Source organism: Carlito syrichta, unplaced genomic scaffold (genome assembly GCF_000164805.1).
Source record: "Carlito syrichta isolate Samal-C Ts95f unplaced genomic scaffold, Tarsius_syrichta-2.0.1 Scaffold305686, whole genome shotgun sequence".
Lineage (NCBI taxonomy): Eukaryota > Metazoa > Chordata > Mammalia > Primates > Tarsiidae > Carlito > Carlito syrichta.
The window spans coordinates 568293-581204 of NW_007249782.1; the positions used below are offsets into that span (position 1 = coordinate 568293).

At 36.2% G+C, this 12912-nt stretch overlaps 1 protein-coding gene across 4 annotated transcripts in view; it reads left to right on the top strand.

Annotated features, from left to right (window-relative positions):
- The window catches only part of HERC4 (HECT and RLD domain containing E3 ubiquitin protein ligase 4), a 121028-nt gene extending 108560 nt beyond the window's left edge, over window positions 1-12468 (top strand). For 2 of the 4 annotated variants that reach the window (XM_008062302.2, XM_008062305.1), the window contains 3 exons: window positions 2701-2884; window positions 8597-8699; window positions 11223-12468. In XM_008062302.2, coding sequence (XP_008060493.1) covers window positions 2701-2884; window positions 8597-8699; window positions 11223-11431 — 496 coding nt within the window. In that variant the 3' untranslated portion in view covers window positions 11432-12468. The remainder of the gene's footprint in view (window positions 1-2700; window positions 2885-8596; window positions 8700-11222) is intronic. The other 2 variants (XM_008062301.2, XM_008062303.2) reach the window with 1 other exon arrangement.
- Window positions 12469-12912: the final 444 nt, after the last annotated feature.

Consider the following 12912-nt stretch of genomic DNA (forward strand, 5'->3'; position numbering starts at 1 on the left):
AAGTTATGTGGGTGTGTAAAAGCAATTTTATACACGCATAGTCTCAGAGAATTAACTTCTGATGCCTTTTTTCTCAGGAAGTTCCTGGAGAATGTGTTCTATCAAAACAAGGAGTTAAATCAAGACGAAGGACGACATAGGGCCAAAAAAAAACAAAAACAAACTATGAGAGAGGCAAAAAGGATTCCTTCTGAAGGAACAATAACTGTGAAGACGTAGAAAGCTAACAATCTGAGTTAATTCAAAAGGATAGAGGGTTCCAGGGGAAAAGTACAGTTGGTAGTACCCTAATAAGTCTGAATGAGTCTAGCAGAAATGGGTATTTCTGTTGGAGAAGGTGGGAATGAAGGAGCAAACCCAAAAAAAAGTTCTAGTTAAGAAAAGTAACCATAGTATACATCTTAGCTGTGAACAATATTTATAATTATTGAAATATTAACAGATATTGAGCGAAAATTTGCTAAATATAATGGAGGGAAGGGAAGTGAGAGTGAGGCAAATCCTCATCTTTCATGATAGGGATTCAGTTCGTTAGATAATATTGAACATCAAAGATCAAGGAATAACAATAGAACTATGTTATTAAAAGCTTGACGGTAAATATCATGAAGAATATCAAAAGGTAAACTAATAGCAGGAATTTCTGGTGAGGCGCAGGATAGAGAGTTACTTTGTTCTCTTCTGTTTTGTTGTAATTCTTTAGACAAAGTTAACTTAGTGGCTATTGATCAGAGACTTGATCCAAACTATTATCCCTATTCTGCTACTTAGAAGGTGTGTAACTTCAGATAAATTAGTTAATATCTCTGGGCCTCAGTTTCCTTTTCTGTGAAATGGGATTATTTTGAAGATTACATGAGGCAATAGTTTTAAGATATATAGTATTTAGCACATGTATGTGCTCAGTAAATGTTGGCTATTAGGATTATTACGGTTTCCTGTTTAAAACTATGTTTGTATCTTTTATATTTTTAAAATTGATGTGAAAAGATTTTAGGTCCTTCTAGCTGTATCTTTTTTTTTTTTAATGAGACAGAGTTTGGCTCTGTCACCCAGGCTGGTGTGCAGTAGTGCAATAATAGCTCATTGCAGCCTCAAACTCCTGGGCTCAAGCATTCCTCCTGCTTCAGCCTCCCAAGTAGCTGGGACTATAGACAGGTGTCACCACGCCATGCCAGGCTAGTTTTTTGTTTTTGAAGAATTGGGGGCTTCACTATGATGCTCAGGCTGGTCTACCTATCCTTTAAAAAAAAAAAAAATCTTTGTTTGGACCAGTTGTAGTGGCTCATGCCTATAATTGCATCACTTTAGAAGGCCAAGGCAGGAGGATTGCTTGAGGCCAGGAGTTTGAGAACAGACTGTGAATTATAGTGAGACCTCGTTTTTATTAAAAAATTAGCTAGGTGTGGTGGTGCATGCCTGTAGTCCCAGCTTCTCAGGAGGCTGAAGCAGAAGGATTGCCTGAGCCTAGGAGGTCGAGGCTGTGGTGAACTGCAAGCATGTCGCTACACTCCAGTCTAGGCGACAGAGTGAGACTCTAACTAAAAAAAACCAGACATGCTTTTGAAAAACTCTGTGATTCAGATTTTTTCTTATGCTGAGAAGTAATAATACTGACAGATATGTTGACACATAAAATGACTTGGCCTTTTGTGTGGTAAAGGACTTAATTTATAGACGAATTTAACTTTCTAATTGGATGAATTATAAAATTATGCATTACAAAATGGTCTTTTTTCTCATCAGAACCTGATAGTGTGTGCTGTCGCTTTCCCTTAGGCCTGTCGGTTTTATATTTTATAGCAGCCTCCTTTAACCTGTTTTTTTCTCCTTGTAAATTTAATTTGTAATTATTTTAAAACTTGGTAAGATTATCTGTAGATGATTAAATTTATCATTATTTGCATTTGTAGAACCATTTATTATTTGGAAGATAAAAATAGAAAATATTAACCCAAATAATGAGAATACCACCTATTCTTATTATTTATTTGATCAGATAGCATCTTAAAAATGTTTATGGCTGGCAAAGCAATGTAAATTGAATGAAATTGTGGTTCCAGTTACTGGGTTAAAGGGGTTTCCTTTTTTTCTTTAGTTTCCTTTTGTATCTTGAGAAGCAGAAAAGAATCAGAAATGTTTGTATGTCTATATACACACATACATTTTAAAAGAACCTGCTCTTGTAATCATTAATGATTATCCTAAAAGAATGCTTAATACTAATACTTCCTCTTAGATTTTTTTTTAAACAAATTTTGTTCAGATTCCTTGGAACCCAAGGCACAGAAGACTAGTCTGTCCCATAATCTCAGAGATCTTATTTTTCCATCACAATATTTGTAACAGATCGCTCTTTAGGGTGCATGTGAGGTGATATAAATTCTCAGTGGTCTGTGCCTATTTGAAAATTATTTTGATAGCCATTTGCATCATTATGCCCATTAGCAAATGACATTTTTTCCATTAGGAATAGTTTAAGAATAACTAAATGCCTCAAGGATATACCTGATTCTTACATAGAAAGAATAGGCATTTCCATAATGTTTGATTTTGTTCTCTTTGAGCCCTACTCATACTTTCTCGGTTTTGTAGATAAGTAGCAAAAAATGAGGCACATTCAAATTATAATAGGTCTATATTATGTATTCTTCATAAATGATTTTTGTAATCTGTGCCTGTGTGCTTTTTCATTTCTAGGCAGGAGTTTGTGGATGCTTATGTGGATTATATATTCAATAAATCAGTGGCTTCCTTATTTGATGCTTTTCATGCGGGCTTTCATAAGGTCTGTGGAGGAAAAGTCCTTCTGCTCTTCCAGCCTAATGAACTACAAGCAATGGTTATTGGAAATACGAATTATGACTGGAAGGAATTGGAAAAGGTAGGGAAAAAACAAACCTATGACATTATTTAAAAAGAAAGGTAAAAGAGGAATACAGCTTATTGGTGGAAATCTTGCCCTTTTGTGTACTATTTTTTATTTCATACAATTTATTGCTATTATCTTGTAGAAAAACACTCTGCCTTTCTTACTCCACAATGAATGGATTGTAACTGTGCATGAGTTAGAGATAGCACTTTTGTATTTGGTGTGGTATTGATACAGAAAAATGCCATCTGTGACACAGGCTGGAGAAAAGATCCAGTCAAAACTGAATGGATTTTCATTCTGCCTCAGTCTTTGGAAAACCATTATTGAAAAGCCGTTGTGATGCTTAAGACTTTTGTTTGTTTGTTTGTTTTTGAGTTGGAGTCTCACTCTTACCCAGGCTGGAATGCAAGTGGCCACTGCTGCTTCGACCTGCAGGGCCTAGGTGATCCTTCTGTCTCAGCCTTCCAAGTAGCTGGAACTGCAGGCATGCACCATCAAACCTGAGTAATTTTTTTATTTATTGTAGAGATGAGATTTCTCCAAATTGCCCAGGCTGGTCTTGAACCCTTGGGCTCAGGCAGTCCTCTTACCTAGCCTCCCAAAGTGATGGGATTACAGGTGTGAAGTACTGCGCCTGGTGGCTTTTTTTTCCCTCATTAGTCTTAATGTTAAATTTCTATGCAGAAAATAAATAATGCTCATAGTCTTTATCACTGGTGCCTTAACTAATAAAGTGAACTTCAGGAAGAAGTTTGGGAACTTTTAAAACAATTTTTCTTTCTTCACTATCTGAGCAATTCTCAGATATTTCCTCTGATAAACATTTAATAAACATGCTACATTAGATCAGCTTTGAGAAAAATATATGCAAGTTTGACCTGCCCATTTTTTTGTCTTTATAATCTGGCATTCTCTGATGTATGTGTTAATAATTAGTTAGATACTAGTGCACCTGTAAGGATGGTTAACGTAAAAAATACAGTAGTTAAATGCTAGTGAGGAAGCAAAGCATTGGGAACTTTCATGCATTGCTAGTGGAGATACAAAATGGTATAACCACTTAAGAAACAGTTTCTTATAAAGTTAATTATATATTTGTTATGTAACCTAGCAATCCTACTCCCAGGTAGTAAGCTGTGTACACACAAAAATCTGTAAACAAGGGGGAAAATGAGGGGTTAGTGTTTGTTAACAGTTTTACTTTTACAAAATGTAAAGAGTTTCTGAAGATGAATGGTTGCACAACAGTGGGAATATACTCATCAATGCCAGTGTAGTGTATCCTTAAAAATGACTAATATGTAAGCTTTATGATGTATGTATTTCACCACAGTTTTTTAAAACTTAAAAAAAAGTCTGCAAATGGGTCAAAAAATTCGAAACGTCCTTGATGTCCTTTAGTGGGTGAAAGGATAAACTAACTATGGTATACATTCATTTAGCAGATACTACTAAGTGTTGGAAAAAAATGCATTATTGATATATGCAACAACTGAATGAATCTCAGAGACCTTATGCTGAATGAAAGAGGCCAATTTCAAAGAATTACATGCTGTATGATTATGTGACATTCTTGAAAAGACAAAACTGTTGTCTGGGGGCTAGTGGCAGAAAGAGGGTGTGACTGCCGAAGGGGGCAGCACAAGAAACTAATAGCACAACAGTGATGGACTTGTTCAGTATCTTAATTGTGACAGTGGTTACAGAGATCAATACATGTGTTTAAAATTCGTAGAACTGTTTACACACCAAAAAATTTTCAATTTTGTCATGTAATAATTTAAGGAATAAAATGCTTAAAATAATTAGGACTTCTGATTAAGCATGACTGGAAAACACGTATGCTCCTTCCCAGAATCTCACTAAAATGACAATAAAGGAATAAAGATAGGAATATACACAGAAAAAAAATAATAATAATAAGTGAACAAGAGAAAAAATTAGAGTAGAGAAAAATTGAATTCTAAGCCTTCAGAGGGACAAGGTTGTCAGGCGGCAACCCATTTTTACACTCTAGACTCTCTGAAAGGCTTGGGAATTGGTATACTATGTTACTCTTAATGGCAGGGATAAGGGTTTAACTAAGGCAATAGAGTTACTTCAAAACTATTTTAAAGCATAATTGGACCGGCCGGGCTCAGTGGCTCAGCCTGTAATCCCAGCACTTTGGGAAGCCATGGTGAGTGGATTGCCTGAGACCGCGGCTTCGAGACCCACCTGGGCAACTTGACAAGACCTTGTCTCTACAATAAATAAAAAAATTAGCCAGGCATGGTAGTGCAGCACATGTAGTTCTGGCTACGTGGAAGTCTGAAGCGAAAGGATCGCCAGCCCAGCAGGTCGAGGCTGCGGTGGCCGGGAACGTGCCACTGCACTCCAGTCTGGGCGACAGAGTGAGACTCCAACTCAAAAAAAAAAAAGCATTGGACCATTCATGTTCCCTTTCCTACATGGTCCCCTTTCCTACCCAGCAAAAGACAGCTTGTCTGGCAGAGTGAGAATTTAGAATTTGGGAAATCAGCTAAAACTGAGGGAGGCACACAAGAGCTAGTAGCAAGACTTAAATCCTTTATCTACTCAAGGAAAGAAACATGCAGATACTAACCTTAAGAGATTCCCCAATGGAAATGGACCCACCTCTAGACACCTTAGAATGAAAATGATTTAGCTGGGCTTGGTGGCTCAGCCTGTAATCCCATGCCTTTGGGAGGCTGAGGTGAGTGGATTGCCTGAGCCCGCGGGTTCGAGACCGCCTGGGCAGCGAGACCTCATCTCTACAATAAATCAAAAAATCAGCCAGGCGTGGTAGCGCATGCCTGTAATTCCGGCTACTTGGAAGGCTGAGGCACGCTGGAGCCCAGTAGGCGAGGCTGCGGTGGCCGGGAGCGGCCACTGCACTCCAGTCTGGGTGACAGAGTGGGACTCCCAACTCAAAAAAAAAAAAAAAAGAATGAAAATGATTTAATGGCTTCTCATGGCCTTTTAGGTCCTGCATAATTCATCCCTCCTTGCCTTGTTTCCTGTCATCTTTCCTCTCATTCACTCTGCTTAAGCCTTATTAACCTCTTTGCTGAGCATAGAACCCTCCAGGTTGGGACCTTTCTATTTCCTTTTCCCCGTGCCTCGAGTCCCAAAAGGTTCTTGCTTTCGAACCTCCTTTTTGTCTTTATGTCTTCTCAGAGAACTTCCCTGGGCAACTGATCTAAGATTGTAACACCTCCCTGCACACACACCCTCCCTCCCTTCACTGTTTTGTTTTTCTTCTTTGAATCTGACATAATGTAAATTGTACTTATTTGTCTTTACTGTTGCTCCCCCACCACACACACACACACACACACACACACACACACACACACACACACACACACACACCATCAGGGCAGGATTTTTGCCTCTTTGTTCTCTGCTGTATTCTCAGCACCCTAGAAGAGCACTCAGTAAGTACTTAAAACCTTGCCTGATGTGATCAGTTAGAAATGTTTATTCAATCAGACAGGACATTTTTAAAAAGTATATTTTAGTGTACTTATACTTAATACTTTGACTTCTTCTATTGTATATCTGATTCATTATAATTTTAGTGTTTATGATTTGGGGCTTTAAATGATCTTATAATCAGAGCCTGTGTTTACTTTTCCACCAAACCATTTAGAGATGTAAAAGAAAAAAGAAAGACTTCAGCCATCCTCCTTTCAGCCTCCAATAACATGCTCACAATGTAAATTCAGACAGGTTATTAACTGCTTAGTAATATGCCAGACAGAAGATACTGTATGCTACATGCTTCCATTTATATATAACTCTAGCAATGATAGGAGGCAGATCAGTGTTTGCCAGGGCAGGATCCTGGCAAAGGAGATCACAAATTGATATCTGGGAATTGTTTTTTTTTTGCAGGGGGAGGGGATGATGGAAATATTTACTATAATTGTAATATTGGTTTCGTGGCTATTGATTTGTTAAAACTGAGCAACTCTGCATTTAAGTTTGGTGTTTTTTATTGTATGTAAATTAACTCAAAGCAAATTAAAATCAAAGAGATAAGTAACTGCTAGTATTAAAGCCATTTTCTTCAAACTTGTTTGCAAAGAAATGTTTTGCAGATTTGAATTGTCCCGAGTTCAGTGATTGAGATAAATCATGATTACAAATAGGTAAAGCCCAAAATTCCAGAAGCCCTTTAGAAAGTATTTATTGAGCCTCTACTGTGTGCCTTGTGCTGTGCGACTAATTTGTGCAAGAGATTAGGGAGATGACAGTAAATAAGATTGAGACATAATCTTTGCCCTCTAGTAAGGGAAGCTAGACATTAAATGTGTATTTGAATTGTGATGAATACAAAGATAGAGTAAGATTTAGTGAATAGTATATAAGAAATAACCTAATCTAGGTTAGATAAATGAATCTGGAAAATCTCTCACTAGATGGTAAGCGCCACCAAGTAAGTAAGGACTTTGTTCACGCAGTTTCCTTAGGACCCGAAACTTGGACTAAAACTCATTATATATCTGTTGAGTGAATCAAATATTTGAATTAGTTGGCATTTAATCTGAGCCCTAAAGGGTAAGTAGAAGTTAGCCTGATGAACAAATAAGGATAGATGTGCTTAAGTGGTCTTGGCTGAGGTGACAGTGTGTCCAGAGGACCTGATGCTGGAAGGATCTTGCGAAGAACTGAAAGTTAAGGCCAATATGACTGGATTTTAAAGAACACTTCACTGTGTAAACTATTTCCTCTCTCCTTCCTACCTCTTCTCTCTTAATACTAATATTTTTGAAAGGGGACATATATTAGTTCTGTTATTGCAAATTACTGCAAAATTTAGTGGCTTCACAGTAACTTTTGAGTATTGATTAATATTTATTTATAACATTTATTGTCTCACAGTTTTCTGAATTCACGAGTGACTTAGCTGGGTAGTTTGGGATCAAGGATCTCATGAAGTTGCTAAAGACTTGGTTAAGAATAGAGATTCTTTTCCGAAATGGCTCACTCAGTGACTGTAGGCAAGAGGCCTCAGTATAGTACCATGAGTATCTTTCTCCATAGGGCTGTTTAAATATCCTCGTGACATGGCAGCTGGTTCTCCCAAGGTTGATCCAAAAGAGGGGCTGAAGGCACAAAGTTTTGTTTTTTGATTTAGCTTCAGAAGTCACACATTTCTCAAATTCACAATTACCCTAATTACACAGGTCCGACTCATTCAGTGTGGAGAGGCCTATTCAAGGGCTTGAATACCAGGGGCAGAGTTCATTGATGGCCATCTTAGAGCTGACTCCCACAGAAAATTTTTAGTGTCGTTTAATACTAACAGTTTTAAAAGGAGAGAACGTAAAATAGTTTGAATTCTGTTCACGAATATAGGAAAATTTTATAATAATCATAGATAATTCCATGTTGATCCAAAGTCCTTTGTCATTTTAGTAATTCTAGTTTATCTGTATACAGATATTTCTTTTGAAGATGATAGGACAGTCTTACCATGTTCCTTGAAATGGTAGGGTAGTATTTCCGGTGAAATACATATTTCTTCCCTTACTCCTGGAACTAATAGCTTCAAGTTGTGAAATGTCCTGGAAATAATGATAGTCAACTGGTTGCATGAGTTTCAAGCTCCTGGACAATGTTATCTTTATGTGCTAGTAAGGAAGCCAGTTTGCCAGATTCAAGATAAAACTAATATTCCTTAATATTAATAAATGGTTATGTTGTTTTTAGAATACAGAATACAAAGGGGAATATTGGACAGAACATCCTACGATAAAAATTTTTTGGGAAGTATTTCACGAATTACCATTGGAAAAGAAAAAACAATTTCTGTGTAAGTATTTCTAACAGGTTCTATATTTTATGAGACTAGAATGTAATTATAGTATTATTACTAAGTCCTGTTTTTAATCTTTGACCATTTTTTTTTAAAGAAGCTAACCTGCATTCTTAATTACTGTTTTCTTATTTCAAAGGCTAAATTGATTTGCCTCCAAAATAGCATTGGTTCTGTAAAGTGAAATGGAAACAATAACTTGGAAATGAAAACAAACTAAAACTATGGTATAATTATAATAAACTATGATTACAACAAACTGGGGTTGTAGAGTTCCCTTCAGATTTCTAAAAAGATCTCTGGAGTACATATGTCCCTCAGTGTCCATGGGGGATTGGTTCCAGGACTCCCAAGGATACCAAAATCCATAGATGCTTAGGTACTTTATAAAAAAGGGTAATATTTATATATAACCTACATATATCCTTTCTTATACTTTTTTAAAACTTTTTATTTTATTTATTTATTTTTGTTGTTGTATATTCTTTTTTTCTTCTTCTTTTTAATTATAAAGATGTGGGGTACAATTCAGGGTTAGGTATACAAATGTTGATTATTCAGGTACCCTTGTTGATGAGGTATGCCCTTCCCTCCCCTAGCAGTTTCCCTTAACTGCCAATCCCACCTCCCTTCCCTGACAGTTTCCCACTACTACCAGTCGCTTTCTTATAGTATTATAATTGTTCAAGGTCTGTTCTTTGTTTTTGTGATAGATCACACTAAGTATGATCGACTCTAAATCTATCCAAGTTGTTGCACAGTCCATATGTTTGTCCTTCTTTATGACTGCATGATATTCCATTGTGTATATGTACCACATTTTTTTAATCCAGTCCAACTTCGATGGGCAACATAGTTGGTTCCATGTTTTTGCTATTGTGAATAGAGCTGCAACAAACATACATGTGCATGTTTGTAGAATGATTTGAGTCTTTTCTTATACTCTTTTTTTTTTGAGTTGGAGTCTCACTCTGTTTCCCAGGCTGAAGTGCAGTGGCACGCTCATAGTCACCGAAGCCTCGACCAGCTAGGCTCAGGTGAGCCTTCCTCCTCAGCCTTTGAAGTAGCTGGAACCACAGGCATGCGCCATCATACCCAACTGATTTTTTTATTTATTGTACAGATGAGGTCTTGCCAAGTTGACTGGGCTGTTCTTGAACCCATAGACTTAGGCAATCCTTTCACCTAGGCCTCCCAAAGTGCTGGGATTATAGGCATGAACCACTGCACCCAGCCTCCTTTCTTATACTGTAAATCGCTTCTAGAGTCCAGTGGTGTGCCACATAACAACATTTTGGTGAATGAGAGACAGTGCAGTCAGTTTTCCCATGAGTATAATACTACATTTCTACTCTGCCTTTCCTTTTCTGTGTTTAGATATGTCTGTATACACAAATACTTACCATTGGCTACTATTGCCTGCAGTACTCAATACAATAACGTGCTGTATAGGTGTGTGGCCTAGGCACAACAGGCGATACTATATAGCCTAGGTGTGTAGTAGGCTATACCATCCAGGTTTGTGTAAGTCCTCTGTGTGATGTTCGCATGGTGACAAATCGCCTATTGATGCATCTCACAGAGCATATCCTCCTGGTTAAGCAATGCGTGACTGTACTTATAATAACTGATACAATGTACATGCTATACAAATAGTTGTTACACTAAGGAATAATGACAAGGGGGGAAAAAGGCCTGCACATTCAATATAGACACAGTCATCCATTTTTTTTAATATGTTCGATTTGCAGTTGATTGAACCCACAGATATGGAGAGTCAGTTGTATAGCTCTTGTCTGTATTTGGTCTTTACTTTCTTTTTCTTTATGCTTCAACACCAAAACTTCAGGAATTTCTGAAAAAATAGAACTTTTCTAGGCCCTAGTTCCCTCATTTATAACTGAATGCCTGTGTATCTCTCATCTGTTAAAATCCTTATTCTAATTGAAATTTGACCTCTTTTTAAAGCTGTCAGAATTTATGTATCTAAATCAGTAACATTTCCTTTGAGATACTCTTGCTATTGCCAAGAATATTTTGGCAATCTCTTTTTGAGAATCTTGGTTAAATTGTTTTCTATATGGTAAGGATGACAAATCATTATTCTTTGAGAATGATTTGAATTTTGGCTGCCCGTTACACATTTCTGGTCAAAAAAATAACGGAAACAAAGCAAATAGAAGCATAACCAAAACTGCATTTTATATTCGATTTACCAACTAGTCTTAAGCAAATTTCCCCAAAAAGGGCTCATCACCATTTTTGGCGGTGGTGATATTCATTCATTCATCAGATATTAAGCACTTTCTTTGTGCCAATAAGATTATAAAGAAAAAAATTTTGAGTGGATAGGTAGTTAGAATGTGTCTCAAAAAACTTGTTTTCCACAAATTCTGGAAGTAGGCTTCCACCTTAGAGCAAATGTTAATGTAAAGCTTTGCTGTAATGACTATACTAAATATGACTGCTACTCTTCTGTTGTTCTGAAGTTGCTGGCTGAATGATTTTTTTCTTTGTCAGTATTTTTGACAGGTAGTGATCGCATTCCTATTCTTGGTATGAAGAGTCTGAAACTAGTCATCCAATCAACAGGAGGTGGTGAGGACTATCTCCCAGTTTCCCATACCTGTTTTAATCTTCTGGATCTTCCAAAATATACAGAAAAAGAAACGCTACGCTCTAAACTGATCCAAGCTATTGATCATAATGAAGGCTTCAGTTTAATATAACTTTGGAATTGTTATAACTATTCAGTTTAGTGCAAAAACATTAAACTATTTGTGTTTTTCTTGTGGTGATGAATTCAACAAGGTGACAGAGGTACATTGCAGTTCTTACTTGCAAAATGTTCAGTGCTATGAGTGTTCATGAAAGCCAAAAACATTAAAGGAAAATGAACAAACTGTTAATATTAAACCTGTTGTACAGAACCAGAGATTTTTTTGCCATCTTCCAATAAACATACAAGTATTGTGAATACATTAAAGTTTTACTAACATGAATTTTAAAAGTTTGCATATTTCAAAAATGATCTGGTGTGGGAGTGCATGGAAGTGTTGCTTAATTTTTCTTCAATCACTGGGTGAAAAACCTTTAATTTTGGCCTGCAATAGTCATTTGATTATTTTTTCATTTTGTAAATAATGTTAAGTTTTGTAATAAAATAGTTATGTTCTGATACCAGTAGTTTCTATAGTTGTAATTGAACTTGAGCAGACTTCTAAAGGTTAAAAATTATGATTTAAATTTTACTCTGAGAATCTATAAAAAGGAAAAAAAAAAAGCATGGTGGAAACAATCTGCTTTTTTGCTAAAATGTCTTTGTGCAAACCTAAATTCCAGATAGGAATTATATTACATAACTTGCAGTTCATTCCTTTTTTGTGAATCCTGAGATGCTGATAGGTGGGGGTGATGTTTATCGGAAAGCTTATTAACATTCAGTAATGGAAGAACTTTTGTCTCTATAGTTGCCAGTAATAGAAACATTGGCTACTATGAGAACCAATCACTGGGCCGTAGCTTTCAAAACTGTTGATGCTGCAGTGCTTTAGAACTATTTCCTTGAATTTTAAGAAACAAATCTTAACAGTTTTATGGTGCTGATGCTTAGTTATCTCATGTCATTAAATTGTAAAAGTGAGTTGATGCAATACATGTGACTTTCTGCTATAATGCAAATATTTATTTTTTAAATTTATAAAAAAAAATGCCGTGAAAACTGTTTAAATAATAAAGATTTATTGGTTTAATATTTAAACTTTCAGTGGTTCTCATATAAAAATCAACATTTTTCATAAGGTATGTCTCTTAAATTTTGGATTGTTTCCAGTTCCGTATCAATTTATAGAGGTCCAGTCACTTATGTGCAATTCTGAAATCCAAAACAACTCTGAAAAAAAATGTTCATATCTCATTTTGCAGCAAAACCTGATCTGAATAGTTGAGGCTGTTTATGAGGGAGGACCCCCAAAAACCCAGAATTTATTTATGAAAATTGTGGTTTTATTTTTACATGTTTAAACATCAGTCATCTTCAAAGTACTCTTCGTTTGATGCAATATGCCTATTGAGATGCTTTTTCCACAGCTCAAAACAGTTTTTGAACTCTTCAATTTTGATGCCTTTTAGTGCTTCTGCAGTTTTTTGTTTCACTTTTTCCACATCGGCAAAACGTTTCCCTTTAAGGACTTTTTTCATTGAGAAACAA